General features: G+C 43.1%; 1 protein-coding gene across 4 annotated transcripts; it reads right to left on the bottom strand.

The window, feature by feature from the left end:
- Positions 1–559: 559 nt before the first annotated feature.
- Positions 560–19,663, bottom strand: LOC131346966 (cytochrome P450 3A27-like). 4 transcript variants are annotated; one of them, XM_058380783.1, is made up of 14 exons: positions 19,419–19,662; positions 18,064–18,487; positions 15,894–15,987; positions 15,740–15,792; positions 10,251–10,350; positions 9,429–9,542; positions 9,101–9,189; positions 8,849–8,997; positions 8,605–8,732; positions 8,446–8,527; positions 8,097–8,257; positions 1,540–1,766; positions 1,045–1,207; positions 563–872 (listed from the first exon to the last, which is right to left on the bottom strand). In XM_058380783.1, the coding sequence occupies exons 3-14, from the start codon at positions 15,927–15,929 to the stop codon at positions 792–794; spliced, it is 1,383 nt and encodes a 460-aa protein (XP_058236766.1). In that variant the 5' UTR covers positions 15,930–15,987; positions 18,064–18,487; positions 19,419–19,662; the 3' UTR covers positions 563–791. The 4 variants fall into 4 exon arrangements, with proteins under 4 accessions (XP_058236764.1, XP_058236767.1, XP_058236766.1 ...); XM_058380781.1 differs by lacking the exons at positions 18,064–18,487; positions 19,419–19,662 and adding an exon at positions 16,265–18,016 and having other exon boundaries at positions 560–872; XM_058380782.1 differs by lacking the exon at positions 18,064–18,487 and having other exon boundaries at positions 19,419–19,663.
- Between the last annotated feature and the right edge of the window lie 2,612 nt (positions 19,664–22,275).

The raw sequence follows: 22,275 nt of genomic DNA, 5'->3' as shown, positions 1-22,275 counted from the left end.
AAAAGTGAATTTTATCACCCTTTACCTTTTAATTTCATCCTTTAAATTCATGATATCAACAAAGAAAGAAATATATTATTAAATGTTATTGTCCTTGGATGCTTACTCATTTTTATATTTATTGTCCGTAATTTCATTTTCTTTTCTTTCACGCTTCAGTTTTCTGCGAACGTCTTTACTAGTTGCTTGTTTACGATTCCAAAAATTACAAGCAGAGTTTTATGCAGATTAGGGGGCCGGATTAAAGTCTCCATTGGTCCACTGGTTCTCATCGGACAGCCCTTCTCTAGCTAATCAATAAAATGGAAGTAGATGACGTGACTGATCTCTCCGTATTTGGCTGCTTAAAACATTCCCTCGATTCTGGATTTCTGAAGCTTTGTTTGAGTGACAATCAGGTTCTTGTTCACTTCCCTGACCATGGCTTTTCTAGCCAAGTTTCTAAGTTTAATCAGATGGTCAGTTCATTTCACAATTTCACAGAGAAAACACCACACATTGCCAAGCTCTGCTATGCTCGGCTTTGTATTTTAGCAGTAAAACATAACAAATACCTACATCTGAACCACTGTGTTTTTATTATACTTCCTAAAAAACATTATTGCTGAGCATTTGTTTAGAGATAAACATTTAACTTTTTATATTACAGAATACAGGCAATCAGAACAGTAGAAAAGAAAGATGCTACATTTTAATTTAATATAATAGTTTTGGTATAATGGTAATGAAGAAATCTGAAATAGTCACACCTTTAATGTTATGGTGTATTGATACTAGAGTAAAATAAAACATTAATTTTTCCGAGGTGTGAATATGATTTTGATGGGCTCTTCAGGATCCAGAAAGCCACTGTTTTTCAGCTTCAGAGGAACCTGATTAGAAGAGAAGAAAATTAAGAACATTTAACTACACCAAGTATAAAAAGTAAAGAAAGGAAATTGATAGCCTTTTAATGTGGTACTTAATGCTGTTAGTATTAGATATTACTAGTGTTAGTCACATTATCTTTACATGGGTAGATCATTAGTGATTGAAGATCCTGACCTTCGTCTCCTCAGAAAGACTGATGTCGAATCTCTGCAGTATCTCAACAACAGCCAGCTTCATGGCCACAAGGGCAAACCTCATCCCGATGCAGTTCCTGGGTCCTAAACCAAACGGCATGTAGGCATACTGCTCGATGCTCTCCTTGTTCTCCTTAGTGAACCTGAAACAACATGGAAGATACACACCAAGAATTAGATCAGAAAGCCCTATTATGATGGTGTCTATCTGAAGATTTACACAGGGACCAGGTGGGTTTCTGTCCTTTACAGATAATAATCATGATTTTATTTGTCTAGATCAGGAGTGTCAAATCTTATCCACAAAGGGCCGTGTGGGTGCAGGTTTTCATTCCAACAGAGCAGAAGCCACACCTGATTCCAACTGATTAAGACACTGGCCCTTTGTGCAGGCAAAACTCTATATTTGAGTGAAGGTCACATTGATTGATTAGTTTCCCATCATAGTAAGATAGCAAGATAGATTCCATTGTACCTCTCAGGGTTGAAGGTCTCTGGGTCAGGCCAAAATTCAGGGTCTCTATGTAAGGTATAAGTGGGGATCATGACTACAGTGTCCTTTGGGATGGTAAGGCCATTTATTTCAACTGTTTTCTTGCAGATTCTTTCCAGACGAAGAGCAACAGGGTACAATCTCAATGATTCACTCATAGCAGCATCCAGATAATCCATGTTTATCACTGTATCATAATCAACTTCAGCCTGAAAAACAAAAGAAAAAACACATACAATACTTTATCAAAAATGGACTTAATCACCTTGTTAACCCCTACCCTGGTCTCTGTCTTGGTCTCTGTGTAGATCCATATCCTGTTGTATTTGTCGACCATTATCTCATTGCTTGTTTAAAAATGTAAGTCTGTTTTTAGATCCCTACTTCATTCTACTTGCTGGACCTTATCTTTGTCTCTGTTTCAACTTCTATCACTGTCTTTGTGTAGACCCCTGTCTCAGACCTTATGTAGATCCATGTCTCAGTCTTTCATTAGACCCCTTTGGTCTTTCTTTTTATACTTTGTATAGACCCCTGTCACAGATGTCATATAGACCCTTTCTGGGGTTTATATCTGTGGATATCTGTGTACACCACTGTCTCTGTTTCTGTGTAGACCCCTGTCTTGCAATATGTGTAGACCCCGTCTTGATATCTGTGTAGACACCTATCTTGGTTTTTGTGTAGACCCCTGCGTTAGTCTTTCTGTAGAGCTGTCTTGATATCCGTGTAGATCTCTGTCTTAGTCTCTGTGTAGAACCCTATTTTGATATCTTTGTAGGCTCCTGTCTTGATATCTGTATAGACCCCATCTTGATATCTGTGTAGACCCATGTCTCCATCTCGTTGTAGACACCTGTCTTATTTTCTGTGTAGACCCCTATCTCAGTCTAGACCCCTATCTTGATATCTGTGTAGACCCCTGTCTCAGTCTCTGTGTAGACCTCTTCTTGATATCTGTGTAGACCCTGTCGGAACTCAGAGTCCCCTCCGAGTGGACATATCACAGGGTGGAATTTTAGATTGTGTATATTTCTATTATTTCCATAATCTTACCCAATGAACTCAATAAACTATCAAATACTTAGCCAAAATAATGGAGATCTCAGTCAGCAGATGAGAAGAAGCAGGTTTCTTTATTCAGAGATGCAGTCAATCACATGCATTTCTGAAGAGAGCAGCTCCAAAAAATCCCCCTCTACTTATACCTCAGGCGCCCCATGGCACCTCCTTTTCCTAATTTAAATATTTCCAGCAATTTCACATTATATTCAATGTATGGCTACTTTAATCCCTACTTCCTTAATTTACATACTTACTATATTTTCTTATTTGTCCCGATACCGCTCCTTAATTAAAACATCCTCCCCTTGATGACATCAGTGTTCCTTCTCTCAATGTTCCCCATAATTTCAGACTTACTTGGAAATTCTTTGACCGCAACCTTTCGGGTACATGATGTTTACAACAATGTGCACATACCTCGATGTTTACAACAATGTGCACATACCTCGATGTTTACAACAATGTGCACATACCTCGATGTTTACAACACTGTGCACATACCTCAATGTTTACAACAATGTGCACATACCTCAATGTTTACAACACTGTGCACATACCTCGATGTTTACAACAATGTGCACGTACCTTGATGTTTTCGCTGTCATCTTAGTTAGATGCGCTTCTACCTCTAAAATTAGATGTGCTTCCATTTCTTAGTAAACCCTCTATGTCTGAATTTAAATGTGCTTCTATGTTACCTATTAAGCGATGCTGATTATGCTGATAAGATGCTGTTATGTCTAGTGTATGTCTGTCTTCTCTCACCTGGGTGACTATTCTGGGCCCTGAAAATCCCCTCACTTTCACACTTCTCAGCACCAAAAAATCCCCTCTATTTCACCCTTCTCAGGACTAGTTCTGCATGATTATTATAAAAGTTATACATCTGCATTAATCAAAAGCTCAAAAGCCTGATTATTATAAAGGCTATATATTTGATATATTTGCATTACTCAAAAGCTAACTACTAATCAGTAGCTAAATATTTTTGTTAGATATTTGATAGGCATTCGATATTTGATAGATAACCACTACTTCTAGGCAGAGTATTGCTATTTTAAATCGAGGCTAATGTATGATGTATGATATCTATGTAATTTCTCCGACAACCCCTGTCTTTCAGTTTCTGTGTAGACCGCTGTCTTGATATCTGTGTAGACACCTGTCCTAGTCTCTGTGTAGACCCAGAGACAGGGGTATACACAGATACCAATATATCTTGATATCTTTATATCTCTTGATATCTGTGTAGATAACTTTGTAAGTCTCTGTGTAGAGCCCTGTCTTTATCTGTGTAGACCCCCTGTCTCATTCTCTGTTTAGACCCCAGTCTGAGTCTCTCGGTAGACCCCAGTCTCAGTCTTTCTGTATACTCCCTGTCTCTGTCTTTTTGTAGACCCCTGTCTTGATATCTTTGTAGACTTCTGTCTTAGTCTCTCTTTAGACCCCTATTTTGATATACGTGTAGACCCGTCTCAGTCTCTCTGTAGACCTATGTCTTATCTGCTTAGATCCCTGTCTTGTTGTGTGTAGACCCCTGTTTCAGTCTCTCTTTAATCCCCTGTCTTGATATCTGTGTAGACCCCCTTCTTTGACTCTGTGTACACCCCTGTCTTAGTCTCTCTGTAGACCCCTGTCTTAGTCTCTATGTAGACCCCTGTCTTATGCCAAGTTCACACTGCATGATTTTAGCCCTAATTTTCAGTTGCCTACAGGTTTTGCAAATTTGCTGATTAATTTTGCAAATTCAAGGCAAATCAGAGCTCATTCACACAAGTGACAATCACGCAGTGTGAATTATCAAAAACGTGATCTGAGAGAGTTGCCGTGGGCGTCACCGACCCACGTGAAATATTTTGCATGCTAAATATCTGAATCTGTCGGCTACTCAAAATCCTGCAGTGTGAATGGAGTTCTGACTGAAAAATACCTCGGTGATGACCTACAGCCAATGAGAGATCAAGGTATAGGGCAGCGGGCAGTTCGGGGAGGAGTTATAGACTACGTTATCAGCAAGCGTGTCTTGAAAATATCTTATATCGTAGTATATATAGTTATATCAGAATAAATAAGCTTTGCAATTACATCAAACAGAAATAAAGAAGAGACATTTGCTTGACCAGCCGCACCAGCAGCAGCACATTGGAAAATTATTTACTTGCAGAACGCACAATCCTTGTTCCCTGCCTCTCCCCAACATTTCCTCCTCCATAGTCATGTTCTCTTTTTTGCTCTTTCACTGCAAATCAGTTCTTCTTGCAGGATTCTATTTCCAGTCTCGCACAATAACTCTGATCTCACGTGTGATCTTGTGTTTTTCCTTATTATTTCTCACATATGTTTGGTTGTGAAACTCAGTTTGTGGTTCAGACAGAGTTGTGGGCGATTCTTCCTGTTGTGAAGTCATGCAGTGTGAAAGCTCCTGTTACTGATCCATCGTACAGTGTGAACACAGCGTGTAGTGTGTAGACCCCTGTCTTGATATCTCTGTAGACCCCTGTCTCAGTCTCTGTGTAGACCCCTGTCTCAGTCTCTGTGTAGACCCCTGTCTTGATATCTCTGTAGACCCCTGTCTCAGTCTCTGTGTAGACCCCTGTCTTGATATCTCTGTAGACCCCTGTCTCAGTCTCTGTGTAGACTCCTGTCTCAGTCTCTGTGTAGACCCCTGTCTTGATATCTCTGTAGACCCCTGTCTCAGTCTCTGTGTAGACCCCTGTCTCAGTCTCTGTGTAGACCCCTGTCTTGATATCTCTGTAGACCCCTGTCTCAGTCTCTGTGTAGACCCCTGGCTTGATATCTCTGTAGACCCCTGTCTCAGTCTCTGTGTAGACCCCTGTCTCAGTCTCTGTGTAGACCCCTGTCTTGATATCTCTGTAGACCCCTGTCTCAATCTCTGTGTAGACCCCTGTCTCAGTCTCTGTGTAGACCCCTGTCTTGATATCTCTGTAGACCCCTGTCTCAGTCTCTGTGTAGACCCCTGTCTCAGTCTCTGTGTAGACCCCTGTCTCAGTCTCTGTGTAGACCCCTGTCTTGATATCTCTGTAGACCCCTGTCTCAGTCTCTGTGTAGACCCCTGTCTTGATATCTCTGTAGACCCCTGTCTCAGTCTCTGTGTAGACCCCTGTCTTGATATCTCTGTAGACCCCTGTCTCAATCTCTGTGTAGACCCCTGTCTCAGTCTCTGTGTAGACCCCTGTCTTGATATCTCTGTAGACCCCTGTCTCAGTCTCTGTGTAGACCCCTGGCTTGATATCTCTGTAGACCCCTGTCTCAGTCTCTGTAGACCCCTGTCTCAGTCTCTGTGTAGACCCCTGTCTTGATATCTCTGTAGACCCCTGTCTCAGTCTCTGTGTAGACTCCTGTCTCAGTCTCTGTGTAGACCCCTGTCTTGATATCTCTGTAGACCCCTGTCTCAGTCTCTGTGTAGACCCCTGTCTCAGTTTCTGTGTAGACCCCTGTCTTGATATCTCTGTAGACCACTGTCTCAGTCTCTGTGTAGACCCCTGTCTCAGTCTCTGTGTAGACCCCTGTCTCAGTCTCTGTGTAGACCCCTGTCTTGATATCTCTGTAGACCCCTGTCTCAGTCTCTGTGTAGACCCCTGGCTTGATATCTCTGTAGACCCCTGGCTTGATATCTCTGTAGACCCCTGTCTCAGTCTCTGTAGACCCCTGTCTCAGTCTCTGTGTAGACCCCTGTCTTGATATCTCTGTAGACCCCTGTCTCAGTCTCTGTGTAGACCCCTGTCTTGATATCTCTGTAGACCCCTGTCTCAGTCTCTGTGTAGACCCCTGTCTCAGTCTCTGTGTAGACCCCTGTCTTGATATCTCTATAGACCCGTCTTGATATCTCTGTAGACCCCTGTCTCAGTCTCTGTGTAGACCCCTGTCTCAGTCTCTGTGTAGACCCCTGTCTCAGTCTCTGTGTGGACCCCTGTCTCAGTCTCTGTGTAGACCCCTGTCTCAGTCTCTGTGTAGACCCCTGTCTCTGTCTCTGTGTAGACCCCTGTCTTGATATCTCTGTAGACCCCTGTCTCAGTCTCTGTGTAGATCCCTGTCTCAGTTTCTGTGTAGACCCTTGTCTTGATATCTCTGTAGACCCCTGTCTCAATCTCTGTGTAGACCCCTGTCTCAGTTTCTGTGTAGACCCCTGTCTTGATATCTCTGTAGACCCCTGTCTCAGTCTCTGTGTAGACCCCTGTCTTGATATCTCTGTAGACCCCTGTCTGAGTCTCTGTGTGGACCCCTGTCTCAGTCTCTGTGTAGACCCCTGTCTCAGTCTCTGTGTAGACCCCTGTCTTGATATCTCTGTAGACCGCTGTCTCAATCTCTGTGTAGACCCCTGTCTCAGTCTCTGTGTAGACCCCTATCTTGATATCTCTGTAGACCCCTGTCTCAGTCTCTGTGTAGACCCCTGTCTCAGTCTCTGTGTAGACCCCTGTCTCAGTCTCTGTGTAGACCCCTGTCTTGATATCTCTGTAGACCCCTGTCTTGATATCTCTGTAGACCCCTGTCTCAGTCTCTGTGTAGACCCCTGTCTTGATATCTCTGTAGACCCCTGTCTTGATATCTCTGTAGACCCCTGTCTCAGTCTCTGTGTAGACCCCTGTCTCAGTCTCTGTGTAGACCCCTGTCTCAGTCTCTGTGTAGACTCCTGTCTCAGTTTCTGTGTAGACCCCTGTCTTGATATCTCTGTAGACCCCTGTCTCAGTCTCTGTGTAGACCCCTGTCTCAGTCTTTGTGTAGACCCCTGTCTTGATATCTCTGTAGACCCCTGTCTCAGTCTCTGTGTAGACCCCTGTCTTGATATCTCTGTAGACCCCTGTCTCAGTCTCTGTGTAGACCCCTGTCTCAGTCTCTGTGTAGACCCCTGTCTCAGTCTCTGTGTAGACCCCTGTCCTGATATCTCTGTAGACCCCTGTCTCAGTCTCTGTGTAGATCCCTGTCTTGATATCTCTGTAGACCCCTGTCTCAGTCTCTGTGTAGACCCCTGTCTTGATATCTCTGTAGACCCCTGTCTCAGTCTCTGTGTAGACCCCTGTCTTGATATCTCTGTAGACCCCTGTCTCAGTCTCTGTGTAGACCCCTGTCTCAGTCTCTGTGTAGACCCCTGTCTCAGTCTCTGTGTAGACTCCTGTCTCAGTTTCTGTGTAGACCCCTGTCTCAGTCTCTGTGTAGACCCCTGTCTTGATATCTCTGTAGACCCCTGTCTCAGTCTCTGTGTAGACTCCTGTCTCAGTCTCTGTGTAGACTCCTGTCTCAGTTTCTGTGTAGACTCCTGTCTCAGTTTCTGTGTAGACCCCTGTCTCAGTCTCTGTGTAGACCCCTGTCTCAGTCTCTGTGTAGACCCCTGTCTCAGTCTCTGTGTGGACCCCTGTGTCTGTCTCTTTGTATAAAGTCTATTGTACCACATTTGCATATGTGACAGATAATAACTGTTATATAAGAATCTTAATATAATTTGAAAAGTGAATCACCTTATTAGGGAAGATTTCATCAATTTCTTTCTTGAGTTTCTTCATCGTCTCTGGATTACTGGCCAGATTGTAGAAAAGATACGACAAAGTCTTGCTGCTTGTCTCATAACCAGCAAAGATGAACACCAAGGACTGGGACAGAATCTCATGATCATTCAGACCTGCAGATGTCAAACACACACACACACACAAATACTTTTGTCTGATTTTTTTTTTAAACTTTTAACTATTTTCTAAGGCTTGATCCCAGCAGATTTTGGCATTGCTGGACATAACAGCATCATACATCAAAGACATAAAAAAACCTCATCATTTTGGTGTCGAAGAGACTTTAACTAAAGGAAAATACCTTTGTTTGTCTCTTTGTTGTTCAGATCGTCTGTTTCTGATTTCTGAGAATCGATCATCAGCTGCATGAAGTCCACTCGTTTCTGCAGAAAATCAAAGACAACAAACAGTTAAACCTCAATAACATCTAAAGCAAATTAAATAATTTTTTTGGTTGTACCTTATTATCCTTGACCACACGTTCAGACTTGATCTTTTGCAGTGAGGCGTAAAAGAAATCAGTCACTGCAGTCGGGAAGATGGCAAAATTCATTTTCTCCAACACCGGAGCAAAAAAGGGGAACAGCGCTGATTTAAAAAAGAGAGAATGTAAAATATCTCAGCATTTCTAAATATCAAGGGTCAGAAATAAGATTTGTCTCATTATATTGTCCATTGAGATTAATCTGAAATCAGTTAATTACCAATAACGATAAACAGAGGGGCGAGGAAGCTAAACTTCAGCATTTTCTTGATGTTGGTCACGAATGGATCTTTGGGGTTGTTCAGGGAGTCGATATCGACACTAAACGCTGTGCTCGTCACCACATCCATACTGTATGCTCCAAAAAACCTAAAATGACCAAAAACCATCATCAGATCAAAGAAACATGCAGAAATTTGGGAAATAAACACACACACACACACACACAGCTGTGTTGAGTTTAATGATTTACTCTTTAATATCTGCTGATTCTCCTCGCTCAGACACCTTCTGCAGATTTTTAACCAAAGAGTGAGAATGTGACTTCATGATTCCAAACATCTGAGAAACAGAAAGAACATCAGTTGTTAATGGAAGATAGTGATATGTAGGTTACATAACCACAGTATTATTTTTATTGTGTGAAAAGGGAACTAACATTTCAGGGTCTAAACAGACACAAATAATAAACAGTGCTTCCAGCTAAAGCACCACAAGTAATTGTTTTAAGATGCGCACACACACACACACACACACACACACACTCACACACTCAAACACACACACTCACACACACACACCTCCTTCAGTCTTCCGCTGGTGAATGATGGAGATAGAACACTCCTGATTCTCTTCCAGTCCTCGTCCTCAGCGATGGTCAATGCATCATACAGAGGACCATTAAGACGGAAATTCTGAGTGGAATAAAATAAATTCATTCAGCAGTGCAAAAGTTATATCATGCTAGTGAAATCATTCAGAATTCTGTTTGTTGTTTTTCTCTGTAAAGGACATTAACTGAGTAATACTATTGTTGTCAGACAAAACTACTAGGTGGAACACTGTAGGGACGTCCGCTGAGTGCTAAAGTTATTAAGTGTGCGTGTGCATGAACCTTTCAGATGAAAATTCTAAACAAAATAAGAAATATACTTTAAAACTAATCAAAATTAAAGATGTAATAGTTTTAAAGTTGATGTTATTAGCTGTATTTCTAATCAGTGTGGATTTCAGCTGCTAAAATGACGCATTTGACAAATTTTTTTATTTATTATTTTATTTTTAATTTATAGCTTAAGAAGATGAATGAATTTAACGTCACTTTAATACTTTCAAAATGGTTCAAATTAATCACGTAGTAAAGCAAAACTTTTCATATTGTTTTGGTTTTTACGAGTCTCTCCACCTGTCTGTCTCTCCATAGACATGTCTGTGTGTCTGTCTGTTAATCTGTGTCTCTCTTCTCACTATCTGAAACTCACTTTCTCTCTCTCACTGTCTCTCTGTCTCTGTATGTTGTTCTGTCTTTCTAACCATCTGTCTGTCTCTATGCCCCCCTCCCTCTCTGACCCCACAAGTCAGTATTAAGTGCAATTGTGTGTGTGTGTGTGTGTGTGTCTCACTCTGCGGTTGGTGAAGAGAGAGTAACACTCTTTGATCAGGACAGTTTTGATGATCTCTGTGTCCATGATACAGAGGGCCGGCCGTCTTGCTTCATATATACTGTAATTAACATGACAAGTTAGAGTTAGTGAGAGTAGCACTCTGTATAAATCAACACACTGTGTCCAGCTGAAATGATACATAATATTTTTAATATATAAATAATAAACACAGAGAGTGTAATGTTAGTTCCTGTGTAACTGAGACAGCGGTTACATACGTAAACTGTAGTTCCCTTTCGAGGGAACTTGACACTGTGTCATGGCTGACGCTATGGGAATGGCAATACCAACACCGCCACATGCCGGAGGTTGTGAAAGAGCACAAACGAGCCAGGAGCAGAGCATTAGCCTTGTAAGACCCAGGACACAGGAGTGGGGTCCAGGTCCAGGTTATAGAACGTGATAAAGGTTTGCGGAGAAGACCAACCTACCGTAGCACACAGCCAGGGTGCTGGACAAGGTGATACATCTAGTGGAGCAAGCTGTAATCCCTAGAGGTGAAGCCACACAGTGCACCCCATAGGCCTAGGAGATAGCTACCACTACCCAGCACAAGGTGCTGCTTGGTGAACGGATTGCACAATGGCTTAATCTGCAGGATTGCTGGTCTTCTCTATAAGGCCAGTGGGAATGCAGACTTTCTCCATGCAGCCAATGAATGGGAGAGATAGCCTGCAAGCATCTCTTCAACCCTAGGCATTCCTGCATATGGCTGAATAGTCAGCAGTGGCGGAGGAGAACAGTCAGACAGAATAAGGCTTATTCCACAACCTTGAAACCTCAGTGTGGAGGCATAGAGAAAAAAATGGGAGATGCCTGTATGGAGGTGGAAGGTGGTGTGAAGTTAGTCAGAGAATTTCAATTTTCAAGATTAAAGATTCAAGAAGTCATTTCAACCACATATAGCTGACACAGTACATAGTGAAATGAAACAACATTTCTCCAGGACCTTGGTGCTACATAAACATACAACATAAAGATCAAACACAAAAACAACACAGAGCTACAGAGCTAGGACAGAAGTTTGTCTTAGCCACATAAAGTGTGCAACCAGGTGCAAACAAAGCAACAAGAAGACAGTGCAAAAACAATAAGTACAAAAACACAAAAACAGGACTTGTGCAATGAAATAAATAAAATAAAATGAAATGAGGTAACTAATAATATATGTTATATATGTGGGGTGTGTGTGAGGGGTGTGTGGGGTGTGTAAGAGTGTGTGTGAGGGGTGTGTGAGGGGTGTGTGGTGTGTAAGAGTGTGTGTGAGGGGTGTGTGTGGTGTGTAAGAGTGTGTGTGAGGGGTGTGTGTGGTGTGTAAGAGTGTGTGTGCGGGGTGTGTAAGAGTGTGTGTGAGGGGTGTGTGGGGTGTGTAAGAGTGTGTGTGAGGGGTGTGTGGGGTGTGTAAGAGTGTGTGTGTGGGGTGTGTGGGGTGTGTAAGAGTGTGTGTGAGGGGTGTGTGGGGTGTGTAAGAGTGTGTGTGAGGGATGTGTGGGGTGTGTAAGAGTGTGTGTGAGGGGTGTGTAAGAGTGTGTGTGAGGGATGTGTGGGGTGTGTAAGAGTAGGTGTGTGTGGTGTGTAAGAGTGTGTGTGTGGGGTGTGTAAGAGTGTGTGTGAAGGGTGTGTGGGGTGTGTAAGAGTGTGTGTGAGGGATGTGTGGGGTGTGTATGAGTGTGTGTGTGGGGTGTGTGTGGTGTGTAAGAGTGTGTGTGTGGGGTGTGTGGGGTGTGTAAGAGTGTGTGTGAGGGGTGTGTGGGGTGTGTAAGAGTGTGTGTGAGGGGTGTGTGGGGTGTGTAAGAGTGTGTGTGAGGGATGTGTGGGGTGTGTATGAGTGTGTGTGTGAGGGTGTGTGGGGTGTGTAAGAGTGTGTGTGTGGGGTGTGTGTGGTGTGTAAGAGTGTGTGTGTGGGGTGTGTAAGAGTGTGTGTGAGGGGTGTGTGGGGTGTGTAAGAGTGTGTGTGAGGGGTGTGTGGGGTGTGTAAGAGTGTGTGTGAGGGATGTGTGGGGTGTGTATGAGTGTGTGTGTGGGGTGTGTGTGGTGTGTAAGAGTGTGTGTGTGGGGTGTGTGTGGTGTGTAAGAGTGTGTGTGTGGGGTGTGTAAGAGTGTGTGTGAGGGGTGTGTGGGGTGTGTAAGAGTGTGTGTGAGGGGTGTGTGGGGTGTGTAAGAGTGTGTGTGAGGGATGTGTGGGGTCATCCACAATGCTGTTTGCTTTGCGGATGCAGTGTGTAGTGTAAATACACCTTGATTAAAAAACCGGACCTCGACCCCGGTCAGCTGTCTAACTATAGACCGATATCAAACCTGCCCTTTATCTCCAAGATCCTAGAAAATGTTGTAGCACAGCAGTTATGTTCAGACCTGCATAGAAATAACATTTATGAAATGTATCAGTCAGGATTTAGGCCTCATCATAGCACAGAGACAGCACTGGTTAAAGTGGTCAATGACCTGTTACTGGCCTCTGATCAGGGTTGTGTCTCCTTACTGGTGTTACTGGATCTTAGTGCAGCTTTTGACACCATTGACCACACTGTTCTACTTGATAGACTAGAACATGTTGTTGGTGTTAAAGGAACAGCCCTCTCCTGGCTCAGGTCTTATTTGACTGACCGATATCAGTTTGTAGATCTAGATGGTGACTTCTCCATGCATACCAAGGTTATGTTCGGTGTTCCACAAGGTTCTGTCTTGGCCCACTGCTTTTCTCCCTATATATGTTACCCCTTGGTGCAATTATTCATAAACATGGTATTAGCTTCTACTGTTATGCCGATGACACACAGCTATATGTTTCAGCGAAGTCAGATGAGAGACACCAGCTTATTAAGATAGAAGAATGTGTAAAGGACATTAGACATTGGATGGCCACTAACTTCCTCCTGCTTAATTCGGACAAGACAGAGGTGCTTGTACTAGGACCACAGGCAGTTAGAAGTGAGCTTTCTGATTACAGAGTAATGGTGGATGGTCTTTTGGTTTCATCTTGTCCAGCAGTAAAAGATCTTGGTGTGATTATTGATTCTGGTCTTTGGTTTGAAGCTCATGTAGATAATATCACTCGGATAGCCTTCTTCCATCTTAGGAATATCGCTAAGATAAGAAATATGTTGTCGCTTCATGATGCAGAAAAATTAGTTCATGCTTTTGTCTTACTGTCTGGATGTTCCAGTAGGAGCATACACAAGTTCCAGTTAGTCCAGAGTCCAGCAGCTAGAGTCCTAACTAGAACCAGAAGATATGAACACATCACTCCTATTTTATCCACACTACATTGGCTCCCAGTCAAATTTCGCATTGATTACAAAATCCTGTTACTGATCTATAAAGCACTAAATGGTCTCGCGCCACAGTACCTGAGCAATCTTTTAGTCTTTTATGATCCGCCACGCCTACTCTGATCAAAGGGTGCTGGTTACTTGGTAGTACCTCAAGTAGCAAAGGCTACAGCAGGGGGCGGAGCTTTCTCTTTCAAAGCCCCAAAGTTATGGAACAGCCTTCCAATTAGTGTTGGGGATTCAGACACAGTCTCAATGTTTAAGTCTAGGCTGAAGACACATTTGTTTAGTCGAGCTTTTAATGTATAGTTTACTTAGGTAAAGGAGCAGATCTGGAAGGTTCATGGTCATAGAGTGTTTGGTGACTGGGATGTTTGGATGCTGTCATCTTACCACTCTCACAAGTCGCTCAGGTTTGCTGACTGTGAAGTGGTTGGACGCTGCTTTGCTGCTTTGAGACAATGTTCATTGTAAAAGGCGCTATACAAAATGAATTGAATTGAATTGAATTAAATGTCTGTGATAGAGAGGAGAGAGACTCCGATGATCTTCTCAGCTGTCCTCACTATCCCCTGTCAACAACCATCTCTTTGGTCTTGTCGATGTTCAGAGACAGGTTGTTGGCTTTACACCAGGCTGTTAGATGTTGCACCTCCTCTCTGTAAGCTGACTCCTTGTTCTTGCTGATGAGACCCACCACGGTCGTGTCATCGGCGAACTTGATGATATGATTAGAGCTATGCATTGCTGCACAGTCATGAGTCAGCAGAGTGAACAGCAGTGGACTGAGCACACAGCCCTGAGGAGCTCCAGTGCTCAGTGTGGTGGTGCTGGAGATGCTGTTCCTGATCCGGACTGACCCGGTTAGCTGAATGACGGTGTCCGGAACTCTGTCGCTGAGCCACGTCTTCATAAAAACAAAGACGCAGCAGTCTCTAAACTCTCACCGTGTAGTTCGATGGAGTCGGATGTAGTCCAATTTATTGTCCAGTGAGATGTTGGACAAAATGATTGATGGGAGAGCCAGCCGGCTAGGGTTTGTTTTTAGCCTAGCACTTACCTGTTTTCCGTGCTTCCACTTTCTGGAGCACCGCTTACGACATCCTCTCTCCCGGCCACTGGCATCAGGCAACGCCGAGGACTGAAGGGTTGGTCTTCGCAGCAAGCTGAGGTCGCGAAGTTTGCCAAATTTGTCAAAGTTGTCAAGCTCATAGCGGAAAATACTAACCTTTCATCATGCCAAACTAAGCTAAGCTTAGTACCATCATTAATAATCATGTTCAAGAGCTGTTCGAACACCACAGAATGTGGTGGAAATTTGAATGCTGTTTGCTCCTTGTTGCCTACATTGAGCTCCCCAGAGTCTGATGCAGATAGCATTATATCCTCATCTAGGTCAGGAGAAATTGCAAAGCGAGCTCCCGGAGCCAGCAAGCAAACGCAGAATGAGCTTAGTGACAGCGCGCAAAACTTAACAGCATGAATGCCACTGATTTCTTTCTTGCAAGAAACAATTCAGTGGCATACTGCTCATCCTGGCCCACATCAAGCTCTTCAGAGTCTGATGAAGACAATGATTCCCTGTTCGAGTCCAGAGAAATTGCAAAACGAACTCCTGGAGCTGAAGCGAGGAAATCCAAATTGGGGGAGAGGGCAAGAGAAAGGGGATCACCCGCACATCTTGTTTCACCTCCACTAACTCGACCTGCGAGACCCATGATGTAAGTCAGCAAACACCAGACTCAAGTCATGGGGCACAGGTGCTTAGCTGGAGAAAACAACCAAGTGAGAGTGGAGTTTATGGAGAGAAAAAGTTTCACAGTGGACAGAGCCGGCTCCCTCGAGAGCTGCAAGTGCACACTACCATCACATGACCTACCCGAGCCGATAAATCGGCGTGATTTCAGACAGAGCTTCAGACACAACTTCCACATAGAAGCATTCTTATAGCATCAGCCATGACACAGCGTCAGGTTCTCTCAAAAGGGAACTAACTTTTATAACATTAGCTATAACATTGTGGGAGTAGCATTACAAAAATGTTACCATTTTGTCTGAACATTGTAGGAATGTTATTTTCCCACCATCAGACCTGTTAAACACCTTACTGAATGTTAGCGTTCTCCGTGAGCTGTCTCTCACTGTATCACTAAATCCAGATTGTAACACACTCACCCCCAAATCTTCCCGTACTTCTGAAAACACTCCATATCAAAATTGTGGATTCCCTGAAAATCAGAGAAAGATATTCTGTAAATAAGTCCCACACTGAGTTTATTATATAATATCATTTTTATAGAATGATGTTTACAAAGTAAAATAAACTCACCTTACGATATTTTAACAGAGTTCCTAAAAATGGCATCGGTTTAGGACCAGGAACTCCCAAACGCTTAAAGATACCATATGGCCAGTACCCATACCTGAGAACGACAGAACACAGGAGGACAGTTTATACTAGATATAATCAACATTATAAAGAGGAAAACACAGTGAGGTGGAGGTTAAAAATACTGCTAACAAAAATACTGCTAGCAAAACATTTAGGCAGGTATGAAGAAATGTTGTAAGGTTAGAATGCTATCAAAAATTTATATTTTAATTGCTTATTTTCATTACATTTACAAAATGCAAAGTAAGCAAACAGAAGAGAAATCTAAATCAAATCAATATTTGGTGAGAAATACAGATAGATACTACCATGGAGGTGTCTGATTGGCCCCAAATTTATTCTGCAGCAAGACAACGACCCCAAACATCCAGCCAATGTCACTGTATGTTCCAAGATGGTAGCACAGCAGTAGCACACAGCGGCCACTCTTGATCCAACATGGTGCCATTCGCATGTTTAGCCTGACTTCAAGACACCGACCATCACCCCCATGCTGAAGAAGTCTACAGTTTCCTGCCACAATGACTATCGTTCAGTCGCACATACACCAATCGTGATGAAATGCTTCAAGAAGCTCATCATGAGGCACATCAAAACCCAGTTACAACCCTCGCTGGATGCCTTGCAGTTTGCGTATCGTCCTAACCGCTCCATGGACGATGCCATCACCACAACCCTTTCGGCTTTCACACACCTGGACAATAAGGACACATATGTATGAATGCTGTTCACAGGCTTCAGTTCAGCATTCAACACAATCATCCCTCAGCAGCTGATTGAGAAGCTGAGCCTGCTGGGCCTGAACACCTCTCTCTGCAACTGGATCCTGGATTTCCTGACTGGGAGACCTCAGTCAGTCCGGATCAGGAACAGTATCTCCAGCACCACCACACTGAGCACTGGAGCTCCTCAGGGCTGTGTGCTCAGTCCACTGCTGTTCACTCTGCTGACTCACGACTGTGCAGCAATGCATAGCTCCAACCACATCGTCAAGTTTGCCAATAACACAAGAACGATGAGTCAATAACGCAATAACGCAGGAGCGACGAGTCAGCATACAGAGAGGAGGTGCAGCGGCTAACAGCCTGGTGTAAAGCCAGCAAACTGTCCCTGAATATCAAGAAGACTAAAGAGATGGTTGTTGACTTCAGGAGAGCACAGAGTGACCATTCTCCGCTGTTCATTAACGGATCCTCTGTGGAGATCGTCAAGAACATCAAATTCCTTGGTGTTCATGTGGCAGAGAACTTCACCTGGTCACTCAACACCAGCTCCATGACCAGGAAAGCCCAGCAGCGCTTCTACTTCCTGAGGAGGCTGAGGAAAGCCCATCTCCCTCCCCCCATCCTGACTGTGTTCTACAGAGGGACCATGGAGAGCGTCCTGAGCAGCTGCATCACTGCCTGGTTTGGGAACTGGACCGTCTCAGATCACAAGACCCTTCAGGGGATAGTGAGGACAGCTGAGAAGATCATCGGCTCATCCCCTCTGTCATGGACATTTAAACTGCACACTGCATCTGCAAAGCCAAAGGCATTGTGGATGATCCCACACAAACATTCTTTATTCTCCTGTTGTCTGGAAAAAGGAACCAAGCAGTTGATCCATCAAAGCCAGAGTATGTAACAGTTTCTTCCATCAAACCATCAGACTCCTCAACACTGAACTGTACTGAACTCACTCACACACACACACACACACACACACACACCCAGACTCAGTCACTCAGCTGTGTGAACTGAATTATTCTGAACTCGAACTCTCAAACACTCAATTCAATTCAATATTCCTCCATGTCTATAGCACCAGCCATATTGTAACTGTTAACATGTTACTCAGTTGCTGCTTTTGCACACATTGCACACAAACTGCCACCAACTGCTGCTATTACAGATGTGTATATGTTTACAAGAACCCTCTTTGTTTACAGTTCTCTTATTTTTGCATGTTGTTCTGTATAACATATTATTCAGATACTGATCAGCATTATTTTGTGTATGTGTCCTGTACTATAGTGCTTTGTATTGTCTGTTTGCACTGTCTTTTTGTCTTGCACTGTTTGCACTAGGTTGCACAACATGCACTTTATGTGGCTAGGACAACTTACTAGCTCTTTGTTGATTCATATAGCACCAGGAGAAACGTAGTTTCTTTTCACTGTGTACCGTGTCAGCTACACGAAATGATAATAAAAGCTTCTTGACTAGACTTGATTTAGCACTGCCTTCAGTGTAGAAGAAACCACTCCACGGCTGATGCCATCACCACAACCCACACTGGGGTCCCTCAGGGTTGTGTTCTCAGACCACTGCTGTTCACTCTGCTGACTCATGACTGTGCAGCAAAGCACAGCTCAAACCACACCACCAAGTTCACTGATGACATGACCATGGTGGGTCTCATCAGCAAGAACAGCATACAGAAAGGAGGTGCAACAGCCTGGTGTATCTTCAGTGTAGAGAAGAGCGAGGAGTCCTGGAAGTGATGGTTTGTCCCCCACAGAGCCCTGATCTCATCATCCTCCAGTCTGTCTGGGATTACATGAAGACAGAAAGATTTGAGGCAGCCTACATTCACACAAGATCTGTGGTTAGTGCTCCAAGATGTCTGGAACAACCTACCTGCTGAGTTCCTCCAAAACTGTGTGTATGTGTACCTAGAAGAAGTGATGCTGTTTTGCAGGCAAAGGCTGGTCACACTAAATATTGATTTAATCTGGGTTTCTCTACTGTTCAGTTAATTTCCATTTTGTTAACTGATAAATTAACAATGAATACGTATATTTGGAAACATTCTTACTTAACAGCATTTTTTCATACCTGTATGTTTATGTGTATACTTATAAAACTCTTCTGCAATTGTACTAGCACAGCTGAACACTGTACTGATTAACGGAGCAATAAAAAAATAAAAATGGCCTTCTATAGGTTAGTTTAGTATCCGGAGCATTAGAAGTTGTTGGAACGTTCTTTGGTAAGATCTTATCTTACTATGCTGTGGACTTCTCCCTTCATAGAACAGTGCAAACTGGTTCTAACCAGAACAGAAGGAGAGAGAGGGAGGCCCCAGTGCAGGAAAACAAGGAAATTCCCTAGTGATCACAAACTGTTGAACAGCTGTGTGTGTGTGTGTGTGTGTGTGTGTGTGTGTGTAATTGGTCTGTGAATCAAAGTCACTAAAAATCTGGGGATAAATTCCTAAAAAGTTACTAAAGAGAATGTAACAAACAATAAGGAGAGACAAAATAAAAAATGAATAAAAGAAGTTTTAACAGAATTAAATAGTTGTGTATAAATGATCTAAAGGACAGACGTGGTTTTATTTAAGAGATTATAACTCAGTCCCTGAATTCTGGTCTTCTTTGTCGCACTCACTCAGTCCTGAGGGTGTAGAAACTTTTCCAAACTTCATTATTTTCTGTCTGTAACAGTGAGATAAAGTGAAATGTGAGACAGTACTTACAGCAGGATGAGACTGATGAGGATCACGATCAGAGCCCACGTCTCAGCCGAGAAACTCCACCAATACGCCATGCTGATTATTAGTAGTAGCACTAGTTAGTCCTGAGTTAGTGTTAGTAACAATAATAATTGGATTAGTCGTAGTATCCCTAGTCTGTCAAATTCAGTCCGAGTTTCCGGTAGTGTGCGTGTGTGTGTGTGTGTGTGTGTGTGTGTGTGTGTGTGTGTGTGTGTAAGCGCTCGAGTGTTTATCATGAGTCTGTAGTGGGAGGTTCTACTTTGTTCTATAACAGCCCTTCTCTCTATCACACACACACACAAACTCAGCTAACCTTTGTACACAGTGCTATAGAGTGTGGCTACTTGTTCAGCTGACTCCCCTGAGGAATTTCATTTTGTGTGTGTGTGTGTATATGACAGAGAGAGAGAAAGAAATTAGAATGTTGTGAGAAAAAAGCAAAAGGAGAGAAATTTCCTAGTTTCAGACAGATAGACAGAAAGAGGATGTGAGAGTGTCATTTAAGTGTGTGTGTGTGTGTGTGTGTGTGTGTGTGTGTGTGTGTGCGCGTGTTTGAGCACTCGAGTGTTTGTCATGAATCTGTAGTAGGAAGTTTTGTGTGGAAGTGCTGTGTTCTGTTACAGGCCTTGGAGCTCCACCTCCTCTCTCTATCACACACACACACACACACATTACACCCTTTATTTTAATGATATTAACAAGAAAGAAAACACACTGTCAATTTCACACCATAAGTATTGTGGTTGCAAAAAATAATATACGAGTCACAGTATTGAATACAAAATTAAAAAAATAATTATAGTCGATAAAGGTCAATTAGTCTAGTCTCAGAACCACCTTGCTGGTCTCTTGACTGGTTGATCCCTACCCCTCATTTGGCCAATAACAGTCCCTGCTAAGGTTCTGCTGCACCGTGCTACCTTCGCTCCATGGAACATCTTTATTCCCTCTTTCCATTATTGGCACACTAGTGTCATTCAGGGTCGGCACCCTCTCTGTGACACTGGCACTTCCAGGTTCCTCTGCAAGAGATGAGACAGGTCCAGGTCAAGTTCAGTTCCATCGGCTTCCAAGTTTGGATTTAGAACTTCCTGCAGTAGTCAGACGTCTGAATCCTTGAGCACCAAGTCATCCAGCTGCCCCAGGATGAAGTAAGGACCAACATAGTTTGGGAGAAACATTATGACCTCAACATTATGAGCCACTGTAGACTGCTATGGTCCGTACACACCATGAAAGGTTTGCCCTACAGATATTGAAGGAACTGTGCTGTGAACTCCACTACTGCAAGCAATTCTCTCCACACATGCAGTAATTTTGTTCAGTTGGTGTCAAACTCTGATTTCCTTATGCCAGTACACATTCTTCACAGCCCTGATTCCAAAGTTACTGGCGTTGGTGTCAAGGTTGAGACCGTCATTGTCCATAGGGTAGCCAAGAACAGGGGCAGCAGTGAGCAGATCCTTTAGCTTGTCAAATGCTTAATGAACCTCTGGAGTCCAATGAAATCAGGCAAATTTCTTAAGGAGGTTGTGAAGGGGTTTGGTCACTATTGAAAAGTCTTTGACAAATCACCTGTAGTAGGATGCAAGACCCACAAATTGCTGGACCTCATTAACATTTGTGGGCTGTGTCCATTCTTGGATTTTTTGCCCTTTCTTGGGGTCAGTGGTGATACCCTGTGCAGAGACAATGTGGCCCAGGTAGGCAGAAAAGACAACACTTGGTGTGTTTCAGTTTCAGTTTGGCTTGGCATAGCCTCTCAAACACTTGTGTTAACTATTGGATCATTACCTCCATGTCTTTTCCCAGCACAGTGATATTATCCAGGTAGACTAGGCAGATCTCCCACTGCATTCCAGCTAAGACACAATCCATTAAGTGCTGGAAGGTTGCTGGCGTGTTGCAGAGTTCAAATGGCATCACATTCCATTCAAAAACCATTGAACCTCTGGAGTCAGCTCCACCTGCTAATAGCCTGAGGCAAGGTCCAAGGTGCTGAACCATTTCACTGTAGACAGCATGTCCTGGATTTGTGGAAGTGGGTATGCTTCCTTGATAGTGTAATCGTTCATAGTCTACGCACAGGCGGTATGTCTGGTCTTTCTTTTGCACCATCACAATAGGTAAAGCCCAGCTGATATTGCTTGGGGAGGCTAACCCAGCATCGAGATTCTGCTGAATCTGGTCATCTGTGCGTTGCTACTTTATTTATATTTATTATATTTTATTCTATTTTTATTCTATTTTATTTTTTACCTACTGTGAACATGTTGTTTTTAGATTTTATATTTCATATTTTTAGTATAATTCGTATTCTTATATTTTATATTTCATATTTTTATATTTTATCCTTGTCTTTTGTTCTGTCCTTATTCCTTTTCCTTTGCCTTTTTCAAGGGTCAAAACAGTGGTGTAAGCATTTCACTGCATATCACACTGTGTACCATTATGTATGTGACAAATAAAATTTGAATTTGATTTGATTTGAAATGCCATTATACGTGGTTGTTGCTTTACAGGCGGGTCAGATCTGGTTTGAATGTCATGCTGCACTACACCAAGGTCTGTGTGTTCAGTAGAAAAGACTTCACTGTAAATGTTAAGCAATTCTGCCAGCCTTTGCTGTTCTATCTTTCCAGCTCTGCCATATTTTTTGCATACAGGGACTCAAGATGATACAGAATGACAGTAGGGAGTGGGTCTGATGGGGTTAGTTCTGGGGTGGTGGCTTGAACCACATAGGCAGGCAGGAGGACTCCAGCAATGACTCCCCTTTTCACTTGCACTGCCACAGTACCTGGGTTATGGAGTCTAATGGGAATTTGATTATTTGCTT

Source organism: Hemibagrus wyckioides, linkage group LG26 (assembly GCF_019097595.1).
Source record: "Hemibagrus wyckioides isolate EC202008001 linkage group LG26, SWU_Hwy_1.0, whole genome shotgun sequence".
Lineage (NCBI taxonomy): Eukaryota > Metazoa > Chordata > Actinopteri > Siluriformes > Bagridae > Hemibagrus > Hemibagrus wyckioides.
This window is presented reverse-complemented; position numbering and strand designations above follow the sequence as displayed.

Excerpts from the sequence above, each read along its gene's own strand:
- LOC131346966 (XM_058380781.1), bottom strand. The coding sequence starts at position 16,410 with ATGCGAATGGCACCATGTTGGATCAAGAGTGGCCGCTGTGTGCTACTG. Across the intron at positions 8,528-8,604 it reads GTGTGGTCAAGGATAATAAG|AAACGAGTGGACTTCATGCA; the intron begins GTACAACCAAAA and ends GATTTTCTGCAG. Across the intron at positions 873-1,044 it reads GTCTTTCTGAGGAGACGAAG|GTTCCTCTGAAGCTGAAAAA; the intron begins GTCAGGATCTTC and ends TCTTCTAATCAG.